The sequence below is a fragment of the Hemibagrus wyckioides genome, linkage group LG20 (assembly GCF_019097595.1).
Source record: "Hemibagrus wyckioides isolate EC202008001 linkage group LG20, SWU_Hwy_1.0, whole genome shotgun sequence".
Taxonomy (NCBI): domain Eukaryota; kingdom Metazoa; phylum Chordata; class Actinopteri; order Siluriformes; family Bagridae; genus Hemibagrus; species Hemibagrus wyckioides.
In genome coordinates, this window is record NC_080729.1 from 13935259 (window position 1) to 13954524 (window position 19266).

At 40.2% G+C, this 19266-nt stretch overlaps 1 protein-coding gene across 3 annotated transcripts; it reads left to right on the top strand.

Annotated features, from left to right (window-relative positions):
• Positions 1–1351: 1351 nt before the first annotated feature.
• On the top strand, positions 1352–18657 carry ranbp3b (RAN binding protein 3b). 3 transcript variants are annotated; one of them, XM_058418442.1, is made up of 17 exons: positions 1352–1396; positions 8139–8197; positions 9454–9490; positions 10103–10189; positions 10512–10583; positions 11696–11761; positions 12746–12859; positions 13369–13469; positions 13684–13806; positions 13890–13987; positions 14099–14174; positions 14310–14403; positions 14791–14942; positions 15174–15294; positions 15417–15559; positions 16984–17197; positions 18271–18657. In XM_058418442.1, exons 1-17 carry the CDS (start codon positions 1375–1377, stop codon positions 18315–18317), a joined length of 1626 nt encoding a protein of 541 aa, XP_058274425.1. In that variant the 5' UTR covers positions 1352–1374; the 3' UTR covers positions 18318–18657. The 3 variants fall into 3 exon arrangements, with proteins under 3 accessions (XP_058274425.1, XP_058274428.1, XP_058274427.1); XM_058418445.1 differs by having other exon boundaries at positions 14818–14942; XM_058418444.1 differs by having other exon boundaries at positions 12758–12859.
• The last annotated feature ends 609 nt before the right edge of the window (positions 18658–19266 follow it).

Sequence of the window (19266 nt, forward strand, 5' to 3'; positions counted from 1 at the left end):
CCTGAACACCAGACAAAGGTGTAGAAACTACAGGTAGAAGCCAAAAACCAAAAATTATTTCTAAATAATCTACATGAGATTTTACCTGTTAATTAATTGTTGGATTTACCTTAGATTTTATACTGGACATAAAAAACATTTAAATAATAATAATAATAATAATAATAATAATAATAATAATATTTTAGATTCTCTTGAGTTGGTATAAATAAATGATTAGAAATTAATTGAAAGAGTTTTCACCATGAAATAAACATTTTAATTTTAAGCCTGATTTACATCAATGAATTTTTATTTATTTATTACAATAAATACTTCAGAATACCAGCAATCAACTGTCAAAAATTGTGATATCTTATTTTTTTTTACTTCACTTGTAACATTTTGGCTTTAGTAAATATAAATATTATATTGAGGCCAAAATCATAAAGACATTTAACTATGCAAATACTGTACATGCTAACCCAAGGGTTTAACCCAATATGTGTTCAAGCACACCAATCAGGCTTAACATTATGAGCAGTGACCGGTGAAGTGAATAACACTGATGATCTCCTCATCATGGCACCTGTTAGTGGGTGGGATATATTAGGCAGCAAGTGAACATTTTGTCCTCAAAGTTCATATGTTAGAAGCAGGAAAAATGGGCAAGTGTAAGGATTTGAGCGAGTTTGACGAAGGGCCAAATTGTGATGGCTAGACCACTGGATCAGAGTATCTCCAAAACTGCAGCTCTTGTGGGGTGTTCCCGGTCTGCAGTGGTCAGTATCTATCGAAAGTGGTCCAAAGAAGGAACAGTGGTGAACCGGCGACAGGGTCATGGGTTCTGATAGAAAGGTGTCAGAATACACAGTGCATGACGGATCTGGGCTGTTTTGGCAGCAAAAGGGGGGGGCCAACACAATATTAAGCAGGTGGTCATAATGTTATGCCTGGCCTGTGTATACTTGCAGAATTGCACCACCTAGTGGCTGTAAAGATGATGTGCAGAGCTACTGGAAATATGTCATACTCTGCACTTCAATTTTAAACGTAATCTATAGAAGAAAATTGTGAATGACAAAAAAAACCCCATAAAAGCAACATAGGTGCTAACCTAAATAAGTCTTTATTAAACTGACGGAGAATCGAGAAAGAGGCAAATTAGTTATGAATAGATTCGTATATGACAGAATAATATAGAATGCGAGGGGGGGAATCTATGCATCGAATGGATTAATAAAAATGTATTATAACGTAAATAATAATAATATATATATATATATTAAAAACACAATGGAGTCTATTAATCTCGATTTCTGGTCCAGCTTTTGTTTCTCTAGAAATAACGCCCGTATTGGCGCGGTGCATTGTGGGTGTGCGTGGAGAAGTAAAATGGCGGACTTGGCAAACGAAGGTAGGCAAATGGGGCGAAGCAATGGAGCCACAAAACAAACACATAAATGCCTTTAAAGAAGTGCAGAAGCATGTGTGAGTGTGTTATAAGAGTGTTTGGACTCCGTTTGTACGATTCGGCTTGATTTTTGTTTTTATCAGCCAGCCGGTGGGAATGTTTTAGCTAGCATGGTTAGCGGTAACCTGGTTAGCTTTAGCCTGGCTAAGTGAGCTAGCAGAGGTGCTAGCCCTGGTTAAACAGCCTCCTCCAGAGCTAGCTAATGTTCCGGGCCTTTCTGTTTCCTTTGATTTTAGGCGGGTTCGCTCTCTTTCACTAGTTTCAGCCTCGGGGACTTGATCTAGCGGCGTTTGGAGCAGAGACACCCTTCCAGGTCACACTTACAAGTCACATGTCCTTAAAGCGCCTGGATATTTTGTGTGCGGTTTTTATGGGATATATTTCATGTTTAGCGATGAATCGGTGATGTCAGGGCTGTGTTAGTGCACGCGCTTTAACACGCAGCCAACAAGATCATTCGGTGTTATTAATATCAGTATTAATGTGGTTCAGATCAGTTCGGATTACTTTGGAAATCTGAACTTGCTTGCTTTAGCTCTTAGCTAACGTTAGCTGGATTAATTAATTTGCATACTGGTTCCAGCCCATACACCGATATCTAACTCCTTACTATCTCCAAGCCTCCACTCTTCGGTCTAGTTCTAATGTCTCAGTGTGGCTTGATATATCAATAAACACTGTGCCATGCATTGTTGATCATTGTGCGCACACTTTTTTTTTTTTTATTTTCGTAAGGTGTAAAGACTTTTGCATGAAGGTTAGATCTTAGATCACGGAGAGGTTTGCGATCTTAGTTACTAGTGACTCAGATCTACAGCGCTAATCGTGTAACTATGAGAAATGGGGCTTTCCTGTGCTTTTGGAGGGTGTTTTAGCCAGTGATTTTCAGCAATGTGTATGAGACACAGTTACACACGTTTTGGAGGGTGTGTGTGTGCTGCTGTCGCGCTAATACTAAGAAATACAAAGTGCGACTAATTCATGTAGATGTCGTCATTTGTCGTTCATGTGGGTTGGGGTGGTTAGGAAAATGTACATTTTGAGTCAGTACAGTTATTATTATGATTATTTTGTGTGTGAGCGTTTATGCATCACTTTAAGCCCCTAAAACACAGCATCCGATCTGTGGAGATTATGATGGCATGTGCAGAGGCCAGTTCCTCTGTAATGAACGTCCAGTCCGGTTACTTGGGTAATGAACATGAATGCTGCTAAATCGGGCCGTGTAACACAGAGTGTAATGAAAACTCCTTCTGCACATGATCATCCAGTCCAGCTCTGGATTCATTACTGTGTGATGAGGTCGTCATCTTTTTTTTCCCCCTTTATTTTGCATTAGCTAATCTTAAAAAGTATCACTGCAATCATATCGACTACCTCTATTTGTGGTGATGGGAAGAGAGAGGGGTGTGTGTGTGTGTCTTTTATGGGGGCGGGATGTTGGCTTGATGGGAAATCAGTGTATACCAGTGCTTACAGTGTACACAAAGACTAAGTGCATCTGTAAACTATTTACAAACCAGTGTGACTTTTAGAGAAGTGTGTATCCATATGATGACCGACAGAACCTACTGAAAACAAAGCATCTGTGAAATTTGATCAAGGAGAACACTTTGATTTCTTTTAATCTAGACTCAGACACGAGCAAAATAGAGCTGTGAGTTAACATATAGCAAAAAAAAAATTCAAAAAATGTTGGCAGAAGGGGCATATAAACCAACCAGGCATAACTTTATGACCACCTGCCTAATGTTGTGTTGGTCCCCCTTTTGCTGCCAAAACAGCCCTGACCCATCATGCACTGCTATGTGACACCTTTCTATCAGAACCAGCATTAACTTCTTCAGCAATTTGAGCAACAGTAGCTCGTCTGTTGGATCGGATCACACAGGCCAGCTTTCGCTCCCCACATGCATCAGTGAGCCTTGACCGCCCATGACACTGTCCCCGGTTCACCACTGTTCCTGCCTTGGACCACTTTTGATAGATACTGACCACTGCAGACCGGGAACACCCCACAAGAGCTGCAGTTTTGGAGATGCTCTGATCCAGTCGTCTAGCCATCACAATTTGGTTCGTCAAACTCGCTCAAATCCTTACGCTTGTCCATTTTTCCTGCTTCTAACACATCAACTTTGAGGACAAAATGTTCACTTGCTGCCTAATATATCCCACCCACTAACAGGTGCCATGACGAGGAGATCATCAGTCTTATTTAATTCACCCCTCGGTGCTCATAATGTTATGCCTGATTGGTGTATAACTGAAAATAGGTCAATATGACTATAAAAGTTTTTGTTAAATTGTCTTTTATTTTTGAGCTCATCAATACTGTCATGTCTTTATTTATATATATATATATATAACTTTTTTTTTAATCTTATTTAAAAAATTTAGACTAAATGGAACTTGGTGAAAGTAGCCATCACTTAATTTTTGAAATACATTTTTATCATTATACTTAACACATGCCGTACAAATGTGATATATTTTTATCACCCAGTTGTAGCTGAAAACATTTAGTGCATCAAACTCTGTTTATTTATTTATTTTTTGTTGAACAGTTCCATGTATCGCTGCCTACAACATTTGACCCAGTTTCATGCAGATCCAATGGGTTTGACTAAACACATGTATGAGCAGTCTATCTATCTATCTATCTATCTATCTATCTATCTATCTATCTATCTATCTATCTATCTATCTATCTATCTATCTATCTATCTATCTATCTATCAAAATGCAGGCAGCATTCTTTTCCTTACATGCTTGTGCAGTGGTTAGTCCACTTGAATTTAACCCTGGTGTGTTTTCCATCTTTCTGCATTTTATTTGTTCAGGTGTGAGCACACTATTCACACTTGGGCCAGAGCACCAATCCGAGACCCGCCGAGCGAGGTGGTCTTGGTCTGGTTCAAGCCGTGTAATAGCTTGGCTCAGTTGCAGTGATAGTGACTTGGAAAGAAGTGAACCAAAGATACTGTGTGTTATTGTAGATGAGCTGTTAAACTGATCCACAAAGCCCAAGGCCAGAGCTGTAGCACTGCAGAAATGTAGCATGTTCTGGATATTTGGACTGACGTAACGAAGAATGAATGCTGGCTGTAATATCTAAAACTGACCATTTGTATAATTATTGCTATGCTCTATGATTCGGGTGAAGGTTTGTTTGGTTCGGTCGACTAATGAAAAGTGTTTTGCACGAGTTTTTCGTGCCTATTCACTATTCATGCCTAATCACTTTCATTCTGAATCGGACATTCGGAGTAATAGTTGTGAGAACGTTCTTGCGCACAACGCCGCGATATAACAACAAAGTAGGAATACAGGTTATTTGATAGACGAGCTGTCAAGCTGCATCATTGTGTAAACCCGTCTAGCCGCTTTCAGATGACATTGTTTGAGTGCCAGATGGTTCGAGGTTTAACTAAGATTAAAAAAAGAACAACGCAGAAAGAAGAAATATCCGAATCGAGGCATGATGTATTAGAAAGATTTGCATTTGTTTTCAAGAATAACTTGATGTAAACGTGCTGCATATTCTCACTTGTAAAGTGTCTCTACTTGCCTCTCTATCAGTTCAGAAAGGTTCATGTTTCTGCAAAGATGTGAGGTTTGTGGTTTTCAGGCATGACATTGCGAGACCACTGAAAGCATCATAGCTTCTGCACCCAAGCAAGTGCACTGTTAATAGTCTAAAGAATTGAAGGTTTAAGTGTTTTTTTTTTTTTTTTTTTAATTACACCAGGATATATCACACCAGATTTCTTTCCACCATTAATGTAATAGAACAACCAACAAAAGTCAAGTGGAAAACAAACTGAAACATTTTAGGAAAGAATAATAACCTGGTGGTGTGAGTGTGTACAGTGTTTTATAGTGAGGCAGGTGATTCTGCACAGATTGAAGCACTCAGAATTCAACAGTGAAGTGATTGAGGTTAACCACCAGCAATTTCTCTAGGATTTTCTTGGCTTACTGTTTTTGGTCAGTCTGCTGTAGCCATGACTGACACCTTTCAGCAGTGAGACCCCACGCATGCTTCGTAAGCTCGGTCAGTCAGTGTGAAGGCCGTCATCAACAAGGGGAGAAAATGGAAACCTACCGTGACATGACCACAAACAGGACGTTCTGCCAAAATTGCTGAATCGATTCAATTCATAGTCATGGTGAAGCATGGTGGTGGCAGCATTACGCTATGGGGCTGTGTCTGTTTAACTCTGGTTCTTTTCATGATGGAGGAATCATGAATAGCTTCAAGTACCAATATATTATTTTCTAAAACTGTGACAGGCTGGTGTTAACAGTTTCACTGACCAAATGAAAAATGTACTGGTGATGTGTTGGCCTACTTTCATATTATCAAGTGACGAAGCAGCAGACGGCCGTGAGTTTTCTGTGTTCGAGACAGGACAACATTCGAAATGAAATTTTCTTTTTATTCATTAGACATGGTGTGTGTGTGGTCAGAATTTTTATCTCACTCATGACATTTGTGCTGCCTTTAATTCTGATTCATTTTCCTGATACATAATAATACAGACAATGAATGTTGTTTCATCTTAACCTGTATTACGGAGTCATTGCGAATAAAAATTTGCAGAGATAGCAGTGTATGTAGCTAGTACAAATGGCTTGCTTTGCTAAACTGCCATTGACGAGTATTTCTCATGCTGCTTGGTGGACTATTTGTGTTTTATTAGTTAGATTTACAGTGTACATGTTCACCGATCAGGTATAACATTATGAGCAGTGAGAGGTGAAGTGATGATACTGATTATCTCCTCATCATGGCACCTGTTAGTGGGTGGGATATATTAGGCAGCAAGTGTCCTCAAAGTTGATGTGTTAGATGCAGGAAAAATAGGCAAGCGTAAGGATTTGAGCGAGTTTGACAAGGGCCAAATTGTGATGGCGTATAGACGACTGGATCAGAGCATCTCCAAAACTGCAGCTCTTGTGGGGTGTTCCCGGTCTGCAGTGGTCAGCGTCTATCAAAAGTATCTTTTAAGGCCTGTAAATCCTCCTCACCACTTCCAGGACTTAAAGGATCTGCTGCTAACATCTTGGTGCCAGATACCACGGCACACCTTCAGGGATCTAGTGGTGTCCATAGCTGCAAAAAAAAAAAAAGGGGGACAAACACAATATGAGGCAGGTGGTCATAATGTTATGCCTGATCGGTGTATAGCTATTCGAAGCGTAGTGCTTGTCCACAAGTGACCTCAGTGGTCACAGGAGACTAATCTCTTGCTAGGCTGAACGTAAAGTTCTGTATTCTGTTCGTCTAAAAGTCATACACAAACATATGTATTGCTAGGATTTTTTAAAAAAAAAATCTGTCTTCATTTACACCCGTGTTTTGAGCTCATTTAGTATCAGCTTTCATTTACAGCAGTTTACAGCACGAGATGTATTACTGCTGTCGAAAATATCAGATAGGGTCAGGCTGATCATGTGACTTTGTTTATTTACAAATTGCAATGTGTATTCTAATCCCTGCTAACCCTGCCAGAGATTTATTACGCCCAGTCGGTCATTCCAACTGCTTTATTAAAAGTTTATTTTGGAGGTCAACTGGAGGTGTTTGCTTTACTGCATGTTAAGTATGGGGTTCAGTATGGGAAAATCAGGGATTAGTCATCTGTGTTCCAGGGCATTAATGAACGATAATTAATAGAATGCTGGTATCACCATGCACATCATCACATTTTTTTTTTTTTGCATAATTACACACCCCTGTTAGGTATGTGTGTTTCCTTTTCTTGGAAAAAAAAAAATAGATATCGCTTGATTTTTTTAAATTTTTTTTCCCCCGAGTTGCAAGTACAGCAAATGAATTCATTTGCAGTCATGTGCAGCAGATTGCTAAATCCAGTTCATCACCATTCTGTTCATGTTCAAGGGTGAAATGTAAGCACAGTAATAATGTTTCTGTAAAAAAAAAAAAGATTAGTAGTTGTTAAGGAACAAACAGCAAAAACAAACACATGACACTATTCCTGCATGGCAGTTTCTTTTGTACTGTACATTTAGTTCTCTTTTGCAGAGCAGACAGTCCTGCATTCTCCCATAATCTTTTCCCCCTCCAGTGTTTTCTATTAATTTCCTTTGTTTTACAAAATGGTGGCAAAGTCACATGAAGATGTGTTATAAGAGAATGGATTTAGGGATGAGTTGTGCTCTCTGAGGGGATCTTTCTCCAGGTGTGTGTGAGATACTGTATACTAGGCACGTTCGTATGCCAAATGGCAGCACGTGATTATAGTCGTGTAGTGTGGAAGGTCAGCAATTCAGTGATGTCATGTTGTGTCCACTCTGCTTGACCTGTGAGCATTAGTCCATCACCTAGTGGAACAGGTGCTGGCTCTGTTTAATCCCTGCTGTCATCTACCGATAACCTTGTAAGACAGGAGAAGCAATTTGTTTGGTCAGAATCTGTAACCTTTCCTGATTTATTGATGGCTTATGAGAATGGTCCAGTGCACGTAGAAAAAGGTTCCAAGCAAGCAGGACGAGATGGACACTGTTAACCTTTCAACCACCCTAAAAGATTTTGACATTGATTGACGTTCTTCTTGTAGGTGTGAACAGGATGTATACTTGACTATGAATAGTTAACTAGTGCGTGTCTATTGATATGTTTGTTCTGATTATTTCTCCTTTTTCTTTCTTTCTTTTTTAGGAGAGAAGCCTGCCATAGCTCCTCCGGTGTTCGTGTTTCAAAAGGACAAGGCACAGAAGGTAGGCCCGATTTTAATTCTGTGAATATTTTTCTAGATCTCTGTCCATAAATTCTCTGATAATCTGGACATATGGAGAGCAGGATGGGTTTACTTCGTAAGTCAGGGATGCTCTCTGTGGTTGCTCTTGCCACAGATTTTTGTGGACGCCTTACGTAAATCATCTTTTCATAATGACTTGCATAACAAATGAGGTCGGCAACAACCAACGGAAAACTAATTCTATTTGAAAAATAAATTGGGTTCTGGTTTTTGTCGAATATAACCTTGGTTTAGCATTTCTGATGGACGTGACTCAACAGGTGTCATTAGTTCAGAACTCAGGATATTGTTAATTTAGTTGGGTTAAAGAGGTTATGAAAGACTGTAACGTCTCTAGAGTTTTAATGATTATGGCTTGTTGCTCAGATGCTGTCAGTGTGTAAGGAATATTAATTATTTATATCCTTTCAAATTACAAAAGCTGTGACTTTAATTGCTGCCTACGTTAGTAATAACACCATCACCATCAAGTGGTGAGGACAGATTCAATCCAAGAACATTTGAGCATATGAACTGCTTCCACCAAACAGAAACTGTCCATGCGATAACAAAAACAACCAGTCCTTCCCAGCTTATCCACTGGCAGCCCTCAGGCGTCATCCTTATTACTGATCCCCTTAGGACATGTTCGAAGTTCCAGAGTTGAGCTAGCTAGCTGCTGAGATTATGTCGTTTTTTATTTGTCACAACAGTTTAATTACATTATAATATCCTTTCAGTGCAAACCACTTTTTATCTCCACTATCGAGCTTTTTATACTTTGTCAGAGCCGCTTATGAGAGCCAACCAGACTTTTTGGGTAGAAGGTGGTTCTTTGACTTGGATGATGGTGGTGTTTGTGCTGTGGCCTCATCAGCCAGTGGAACCGTATCTATGGTGACATAATGGCCCGACCTGGCAGGGGCACCATCACCACACTGTACACGTCCAAACTCAGTTGACTGTATGGGACTCGGCACAAAGGCAGCACTTAGTCAGTTTGCTTGTAGGCATGAACTGTTTGGCCTTCTACTGTGATTTATTGAGCTTTATGCAGATTTCTTTTGGCCAGAGATTTGGATATGTTTCATTACATATATTTCGATATGTTCACTAACCTTTTGTGTTTTTCTTTCATTTATGACATGATTATGATATGATTTATATCATGGACGCAGAATATCTAAAATGAGACGCTGTGAATGTCTCTCTCAATGGCTTTTGTCTCCCTTGCAGCGATCTGCTGATGGGTCCAGTGCAGAGGATGGGGAAGGTACGTTCTGCTTAATTTTCCATCTCAAGCCATATAGGTTGATCATTGATGACAGTGCTGAATGGACAGGAGAGCAGAACATTGGATGGTTCTGCAGTCTACTAGATTCACCTTGATATCACATTGCAGAATTTTAAGCGGTTAATTGTAATTTTGATAAATTGTGAGTTATCTGTGGTGGTGCAGTCTTTATATACCTCCAGGGTTTAATCCTGAGCTCAGGTTCGGCCTGTGTGGGGTTTCACACGTCTGTGTAGGTTTCCTCTTGGTTTCCTGCTTTCCTCCTAAAACATGCTGCTCGATTCTAAATTGCTCCTATGTGTGAATGAGTGTGTGAATGTGTGAGAGACCTGGTGTCCCACCTCCAGGTCCAAAATGGTTGTTAAAGATTAATGAATTAGTAAACAGCATCCTCTCATGCCAGTAGTGTGGGTGCCAGTAAAATGCCGGTGTCAGTACAAATGCTTTTTTGTGAACCTTCGATCAAGTGCTTGAGGTTAGATATTACAAACAAATCTTGTTTAAGCCATGCGTTCGTCTTAACGTAGTGCCAAGAACGCGAATGTAATGCTATAAGCATTTGGGATTATAGTGGATTTGTCTTGCCTTCAGATTCAGACAGGGAGGAGGGAGAATATTGTCCTCCAGTGAAGAGAGAGAGAACCTCGTCCTTAACACAGTTCCCACCTGCACATTCAGGTAACTCATTCAGATAGAATTTGATGTTTTGCTCCTGTCTAACTTCCTTGATATGTTTTTATGTAAATGTCGTGCTAATGCAAATATGGTTCTGTCAGTGAGGGAAAAACCTCAATTCTTTTCTCAGTTCTCTTCTCTACAGTGTTGCAAACTACTTGGCACTTGGCTGTGTGTTATTCTGATGTGTCTTCAGCTTGGTGCCAACTGTTAATCAGACATCTGTGTCAAATGTTGGCTCATCGTTCCGTCCTAGTCACACGGTCTCTTCCTCTGTGTGTGTGTGTGTGTGTGTGTGTGTGTGTGTGTGTGTTTCTCACTGCAGTTTCCAAGAATAATGTGTTTATGCCGTCAAGTTTCTGTCAGTCTCCAACAGGCAACTCGGACTCAGAGCCAGGTAAGAGAGCATGTGAACCATGTTACTAACGCTGGCTAATGCAATTCAGTAGACTGTTTTGCTCTATTTTAATCGTATTCGAGTTCTACATGAACTGATGTGAATGATTTTTAAATGACTTTGTTATTATAACCAAGGTGTCAGTTGCACAGTGCTAAAATATAGTTTGTCCACTTATTATGAAATGACCGTTTTAAAACAGACAAAGACTCCTGTCTGCTTTGTAATGGAGAGGAATCAGTGCTCCTGAATATAAGTATAATCATTGCTGTAATTCAGCACTTATGACCTGCACATGGCACACTTAAATGAAAACCATAACCTATATACTAAAAAGACAGTGAGATATAAAATCCACTTGTATTTAACTGAGCTCTACCCCAAAACGTCCAATGCGTCATTGCGTACATCAGCCGGTATTATAGTCTCGTCTTAATCACATTTTAGGCTAATCTAAACAATGCTAGCACAGTGCCAGGGTTAAGTTACCTGTCTAGTCTGTTCAGCTATTCATTTTTACCTAAAGGTAGTTCAGGCTGTCTTTTGTAATCGATGTAGCATGTTGGTAAAAAGACAATTTGAAGTTTACGACAATCCAAATAATAAAAAATAAAAATCGGTTCTGATGTCCTGTGCTGTATTTAAGCATGGCATCTTCCCTATCCATATTTTTAATGAACGTTTTCTCAGTCGTGCTGTCGACATCCTTGTAATATTTTCCCCTACTAAGCTAGTGATTTGCAGCAGAGGGAAAAGAAAAATAAAGACGTTTTGTTGTTTTGAAATCATGTCAAACACTTGTCAGGGCATGAGCCATGTTTATGACCTTAGTCATGACATTGTTTTTGTTTTCTGACACCACCCAGAAAAATTGTTTATTTGTGATGTGGGGAAGTAGGAAGGAGAATAAGAGATGTTTTCTATTTCTATTTTTTTCTCTGAGCTGAAATCAGAAATCTGCCCAGTTACCATTTCTGAGAGCGCAAGAATGTGCTCATGTAAGTTTCTGGGCCCAGAGGCTTTTTTTTTGTAAGGGAATTGGACAAACAGGGGAAAAGCAAATTGATGTAATTCTCTATTTTTCGGTTTCTTTGCTGCTCTGACCCTTGTAGAGGAAAAGCCCGTTGGATTTCGCTTGAAACCTCCGACTCTGATTCACGGTCAAGCGCCAAGTGCAGGTAGGACTTACTCATTCCATGCAGTGAGAACTAGCTGCAAAATCTTTAATGTTAAGTCCGTCAACAGGAAGTGGTGTCCTGTGCAAGGATTAAAGGTTTCATGTGATCTGTGGGAGTATTTCAGTGATGGTGGTCATCGATAATACAGTTTCAGATTAATGTTTTCACTACTTGGATACATGAAAATTATCCAGTGAAGGCATATGGGAAATATCATCCATGAGCTATATATTTTACATCAGACAGCTAATGCTCATATTCCTGTTACCTATTCATTTCACTGTAATGGTGAGGGGATTTTTTTTATAACAGAATATCAGTCACTGGACTAATAAATGACACCAGTACACATTTAATAAAATACAAATCCTCCCATTAAATATGCATGTATAGGTTTTTAAAGTATGAGCAATCGTGTGGTTGCTTTCATGTACAAAATCACGGACACTTTTATTTTCATTTTATTTATTATGACATTGTTCATTTGGATTTTGTTTGTGTTTCTTCGTAGTTTTGGAAGTAGAAAAATGTCTGATTTAATAGCTTGACCTGGCTGAAAATATGAGGGAGGGCCTACATTTAGTACTTTTGTTACCTGCATTTGCCAACATAACAGCACAGAGATCCAGAATACATTTTTTTGTTGCCAAAATGCTGTATTTGTATTTGATCTGACCAAAGTTGCTTTGTTATATGTATGAAAAGTCTTCCCCAGGGTGCCAGTGATTGTGTGTGTTAGTAGAATAACATAAATAAGCTTGAGTATGTGCTACTTTATGCATAAACTGTTTGTCTCCCAGTACCTACAGTACTATTGACAAGTTGTAATGTATGCATATAGTGAGCTGTGGTTGCTTTTACAGTAACTGAACTGGTCAAATCATCGAATATTAATTCATTAGGCATTGGGCTATAGTTTCTGTTGTAGCTTTCCAGCATTGGCTGGCTGTAGGATGTTCGGTTTCCGTTCCAATCCATTAGTAGGCTGTTTTTCAGGTGTACCCAGTCAGAAACCCAAGGAGCAGCAGCGCAGCGTCCTCAGACCTGCGGTTTTGCAGGCTCCACCCACCAAGACCCTCTCTGAGCCCAGCAAGAGCAGTGAGTACACTAACACCAGCCTGCTGTCCCTCTCTGTGTCCTTTACTTACATACAACATATTCAACTTGCTAGTGCTGTCTGTTTTATTAGATTCATTGTAAAGGCCTATGGGGGGGGGGGGTCATTTAGTGACACCTCTATGTTCATGCAGTCACACTGAGAGACAGTTCACAGTATCGCATGTATTTTTGTTGCACACATTGCGATGTATTCAAAACAAGCCACAGTATTTGTTAGCTTTGTACACACGTTGCAGTTCAAGGAATGGCATTCAGTGACCATATAAAGCATCCGATCATGTTAAACACAATTCGTTATTAAATGAACCTGCTATAACGGGGTTATTTAAAACACTTTTTAGTTAGCGGATGAAATCTGTACTTGCGTCTTTGTTTCAAGCCATGATGTTCACTGGAGAAGCAATATAAGTAAATTATTACCCAGCTAAAGTAGTATTAGTAGTAGCAGTATTATGTATAAACTGTATTAACTGTTGTTTCCATAATAGACTCAAGCTGTGGAACAAACGGAGTGGGCAAGTTTTCAGAGGCAGCTACAGAAGGCCGGTCGATTTTCCTGAACAATACAGAGAGCTCAGAGAAATCACCGGTGAGTCTTTATTTTTTTTAAATATTGTAATCTCAACACACTGGGTTGTAAACACACACATGCTTTGCTCGTCTATACAAGGTTATCATTTGCTTAAGAAAACAGAGTCGGTAAACAATTTCCATAAACCTTTCCCACCTCCTCAAACAGCATCTAATGATTCCGTTATTTTAGCCGCTTGTGTTTATTTTGCATTGCATCATGTGTTTTGCAGAATAAAAAAGACCAGGAAGGAGGAGAGGATTACTTGGGAAAGACAGAAGAGAGCACACAAAAGAAGGATGCTGCGGTTGACCCGGGTTTCGTGTTTGGTCAGAATATCAAAGATAGGGCAAAGGTCAGTGAGTACCTGTGGACACCGGTCAAATCTCCGCCTCAAATGATTCCATATGAAACGTTAAAATGTCATTCTCTTTGCAGTTGGATGAGAACAGCACAGTCAGTGAATCTAAAGACGCCACACAGGACTCTCAGTCTGGGAGTACTAATTACTTCCTGCAGTACATGGGCACTTCAAGGTGACTACAGTCCATCTGTTTGTCTTTATGCTTTTTTTTCTTTATCGCATTCTGATTTAAAATAGCACTTTCTCAGTAATTGTCTAATTCCGAACATGTCTGGTATTCCAGCTCTCTGAATGCCACGAACAACACAGACAAAGGAGCCAAGTTTGTGTTTGGCCAGAATATGTCAGAAAGAGTGCTGGTAAGATTGATGCATTACTGCAAAAAAATGTTGGCACTACTTAGTGGTCCTGTCTTCTAAATGTTAGAAAAACAAAGTATTTGCACACTCGAACTTGATGAGAGTGAATCTGAGGCTTGCGTGTGTGTGTTTCAGAGTCCTCCAAAAGGCGGCGAATCAACAGCAGAGGGCTGCAAAGACACAGCGTCAGCATCAGAACCCTCATCACAGGAGACCACCCCAGAAAAGAGTGAGTGCTCTTAGCTCTTATACATGCTAGCACTTAATTATCCAGAATAATCCAAAAAGCTGCGCCTGCGATTACTTGGCCGTTTTCATTCAAACAGCACAAAAGTTTACGTCTATGCTGATCTAGCAGCACCACCTTAGTCCTGCCTGTTGATGTGCCATTTCACTCCACATTTAATCGGACATTTCATCAAAGTTTATTCATTTGACCTAACTGTAACTGACTACAGGAATCTACAGTCTGGGCTAGAAAGAAATCATCTGCTACTGCACATCATTTATATCATCCAGGCCCAGATTAAGCTACTGATACTCAGGGTTTAATATGACTGTGAAATACTTTTAATCGGAAAAGATGCGCATCCCCTCACTCTACTCCTCGTTCAAGGTACATCTGAATACTGTGTGTATCCAGATCACAGTGTGACGGAATCTCTAGAGGAATCGGCGGCAGCGTACACCAAAGCCACGGCCAAGAAGTGCATTTTGGAGAAAGTGGAGGTCCGCACTGGGGAGGAAGCAGAGAGCAACGTGCTACAGGTAAACGCTCACTTTCGGTTTGACGCATACACACGTACAGGGTATGAAGAAGTGTACCTGATCTGTTTCTTTCAGTCAGCTTAGGTCATCTTTCACATTCCTGTTAAACACATGTTATAGATTTTGTTTAAAAAGAAAAGGAAAATCAGATGGCTGGTTGTGTGAATAGCAGCTGTGAGGGGTTTTTCCCTATAAATGGATTTATAGTTTTCTCTTGTCTTTGATCCACAGATGCAGTGCAAGCTATTTGTGTTTGATAAGCCAGCTCAGTCATGGATCGAGCGAGGTCGAGGGCTGCTGAGACTCAACGACATGGCCTCTACTGATGATGGCACACTACAATCCAGGCTAGGTCAGTGTGTCTGTGTTTTATCGCTTTAATTGAAAGCAGATGCATGATTTTTAAGTCAAAGAAATGTAGCTTCGTATCCTATATGTCCTTACCGTTTTCCTTCTCCAATTATCATTAAACAGTGATGCGCACCCAGGGAAGTCTGCGGCTGATTCTAAACACTAAGCTGTGGGCTCAGATGCAGGTGGACAAGGCCAGTGAGAAGAGCGTCCGTATTACTGCCATGGACACAGAGGACCAGGGAGTGAAGGTCTTCCTCATATCGGTACGCTGAGCACCTATGTTTGCTATTCCAAGAGAAACGAGTAATGATTGTTTAGGCTTTTTGGCTACTTTAGTAACGTGTAGTAGTGAAATTCAGTTTCACTAGAAAGAAAAGAAAGAAGAAATAGCCTTTGTCACCTATACATTACAGCACAGTGAAATTCTTTCTTCGCATATCCCATCCTCAGAGCACAGGGTCAGCCATGATACAGCGCCCCCGGAACAGAGAGGGTTAAGGGCCCAACAGTGGCAACTTGGCGGTGCTGGGGCTTGAACCCCTGATCTTCCAGTCAACGACCCAGAGCCTTATCCACTTGAGCTACCAAGATAGTCTAGATAGACACCCTCTGTTTATATACAGGGGAATGCAGTAAATCCTTCTTTGTCTGTTTTCTTAAATTCCCTATTAGAAAAAAAAAAAGCAGTTTTGTTTTAGAAATGATCAAACATTCCCTAAAATGGAGAACAGAAACTAAAAATAGTTGCTGTAGTTGCAGTATTAGCTTGAACCCTACACTGCAATTTCAGTGAGGATCTGTTCTAGAAGCATTAACTAAAATACCAAGCAAATGATCTATACCTTTTCACAGATCTGAAACCAATTTTAAACGTATACATCAAAAATAAATGGCAGAATGGAACCAATGGTTAAATAACAAGCTGCAAGAAATAAATCCAAACACTGGAACAAAACATACATTTCCTTTTAATAACCGTTGGGATCAAGTCGTATAAACAAGATGCAGAATAGGACACTCAAAAGCTACACACCAGTTTTTACTATCAAGAGAAAATCCACCACAGTGTCCATCCTGTAAAACCCCTCTGTCCATCAAACATATTTTGTTCGAATGTAACAATCTTAAACATCTTATATAGTTTTAATATTGAATAACAAAAACTGACTCTCGCCATGAATATAGCCATAGAAGCTGGCATGGCGTTAAAAAAGAAAGAAAGAAAGATCTGTTCTAACGTATTTGACAGTCCAGGCATTTGCCCTACTGAAGGAATGTTTCGAGGGAAATCTCATGTGTTCAGTTTTACAGCTGGCCTGTAGACAAGTAGGTCAGCCAGCCTAGAGCCAAGTTTTGTGTCCAAATTGTGCTGCTTTATTTTTTATTTTTTTTGCCCCGTAAGAAATAATTTGATTTTTAATATTCGGAGCTTATGACCACAAAGTTGCTTCAAGCAAACTGCCTGCTTGTATCTTCACATTTCAGTCATCCTGTATCTCTGTTAATGTTTTGCACTTCTGTTTGAAGGAAATGTGCAGCAGTTTCATTTAGCATCATGTTTTCCTGATGCTGGTGTATTTGATACAAGCTAAAAAGCAAAAGAAATCCCCATACCCGGGGCTGAGAAGCTCTCCTGCAGTGTGTTTTGACATGCTGTATCTTCATAAGTGTGACTTTCCTCTTGCAGGCCAGCTCGAAGGATGCAGGGCAGTTGGCAGCAGCACTCCACCACCGCATCCTGGCCCTGCGGAGCCGCGCTGAGCAAGAGGCAGAGAGCACACCCGAGCCTCCCCACACCGAGATCACGCAGTCCAACGAAGATGACAGCGACGATGACGTCGAGCTTGCTAAAAACAACAGCGGCAGCAACATCGCCCCTACAGGAAATACCACCGCCAGCGGTACGCATCTCCCCGTCTCTTATCTCAAAGATGCTGCATAACATTTAATCTAACTATGTACACCAATCAGGCATAACATTATGACCACTGCCAGGTGAAGTGCGTAACACTGATTATCTCCTCACCTGTTAGTGGGTGGGATATATCAGGCATCAAGGGAACATTTTGTCCTCAAAGTTGATGTGTTAGAAGCAGGAAAAATGGACAAGCGTAAGGATTTGAGCGAGACAAGGGCCAAATTGTGATGGCTAGACCACTGGATCAGAGCATCTCCGAAACTGCAGCTCTTGTGGGGTGTTCCCGGTCTGCAGTGGTCAGTATCTATCAAAAGTATCCTTTAAATCCTGTAAGTTGCGAGGTGGGGCCAGGACTTAAAGGATCTGCTGCTAACATCTTAGTGCTAGATACCACAGGACACCTTCAGGGATCTAGTGGAGTCCATGCCTCGACGGGTCAGGGCTGTTTTGGCAGCAAAAAGGGGACCAACACAATATTAGGCGGGTGGTCATAATGTTATGCCTGATCGGTGTAAATTGTACTGCTTGTTCATTAAGAAATGGATTGAAATTCCGGTGGTATATAATAAGCATAAAACACAATGGCACATGTTGTTAATGGGGGGAAAAATATCAAGGTCAGTGTGGTGTGATGCAGTCTGAAGCGAAGCGGAGTTGATTTGTTTAACTGTAGCAGCATTCCCCATTGTATTTTTTACACCTACACATTTAACCACGAGGACTTGCTTCTGGCAATCTCCCTGCATACCAGTGCATGTGGTGTGTTTAAATCTCTGCACTGGATGTGTACCAGAAATCTGTAAAGTAAAATAGCAGGATAATAAACATGCATGGTATTGTTATTTAGATAATTGCCCCATGTGCTGGTGGTTTTATTTAATGTTATTTAAGGCTGCTTTTTATATCCAGTATTGTGGTGATAAACTGTGATCTGAAAAGGACACACATGACTATTACACATACTTCCTTTTTTACAAAAAAAAAAAAAAAAAGTCCATTTAAGGCACTGAAGTATTTCAAGTGTTCATCAACAGTAACACCTTTTCTCTTCCTCAGGCACTTCTGAAACCTCGGCCGAGGCACCGGCAGCTGAGAGCACATAACACCCTGGCCAGCTGCCTGACTAAAAAAACTGCTCAACAGGGTTTTTTTTTTTTGTGCAGGCATCTGGGTGGACAGCCTTAACCACCGCAACTCTTTCAGCCCAGCGCTGTGGGTCCTTCAGCTCCAGCCCTGTAGCAGAGCTCCAGCGTCTCTCACTTAAAACTCGTAGTTCATTTCCCCCCACCCCTCCTTCCTTCCTTCCTTCATTTATTGTGAATCTGGAATTCAATATTTTTTTTGTTTTTGTTTTTATCATTTCCGTTTGCTTTTTTTTTTTTTTGGTTTTGTTTTAGTTTTCCAGGACTGCAAACAAACTTAAAAAAGAAAAAAAAAGAAAAAGAGGAAATAAATAAAGAGAAACAGACTTTTCCATTCAAAGGGTTTGGACTTGGCTGCTCATCATATTGATGAGCGTGAGGGTATTCCTCTCTCTGTGTGTTAAAATACGGCACATGTCACAGCTGCAATTTCTACCACAGGATTTGTCTTTTACCTTCCTGCTGTCCCCCACCCCACCCATCCCCACCGTTATTATTTTCTCCTTATCTCTCATGCTCGGCTTCAGACCACCACTGTATGACATTCTATTGCTCCAAATTACCCAACATCCGTTCAAGTAACTTTATGCCCTCAACCCAAAACCTTGCTGGACCTCAATCATTCTCTCTCTTCTTTTTTTTTTTTTTTTTTTATATATATATATATATATATATAAATATATATATGAGTCTAACTCATTTCCAGTGGTTTCCCATAAACCAGTACTTCTACTAGTCTGCTATGATGGTAGTTAGATCTCTTATTGATATAATAAATAAAGGACTAAACCAACACATGGACTGTGCTATTGTGGATCTGTGCTTCTTCAATATGCTCCACTGAGAAGAAGATAAAGGTAAAAGGGAATTTAACTTTGCCCCCAGAACCACCCACCCACCCCCTTACCCG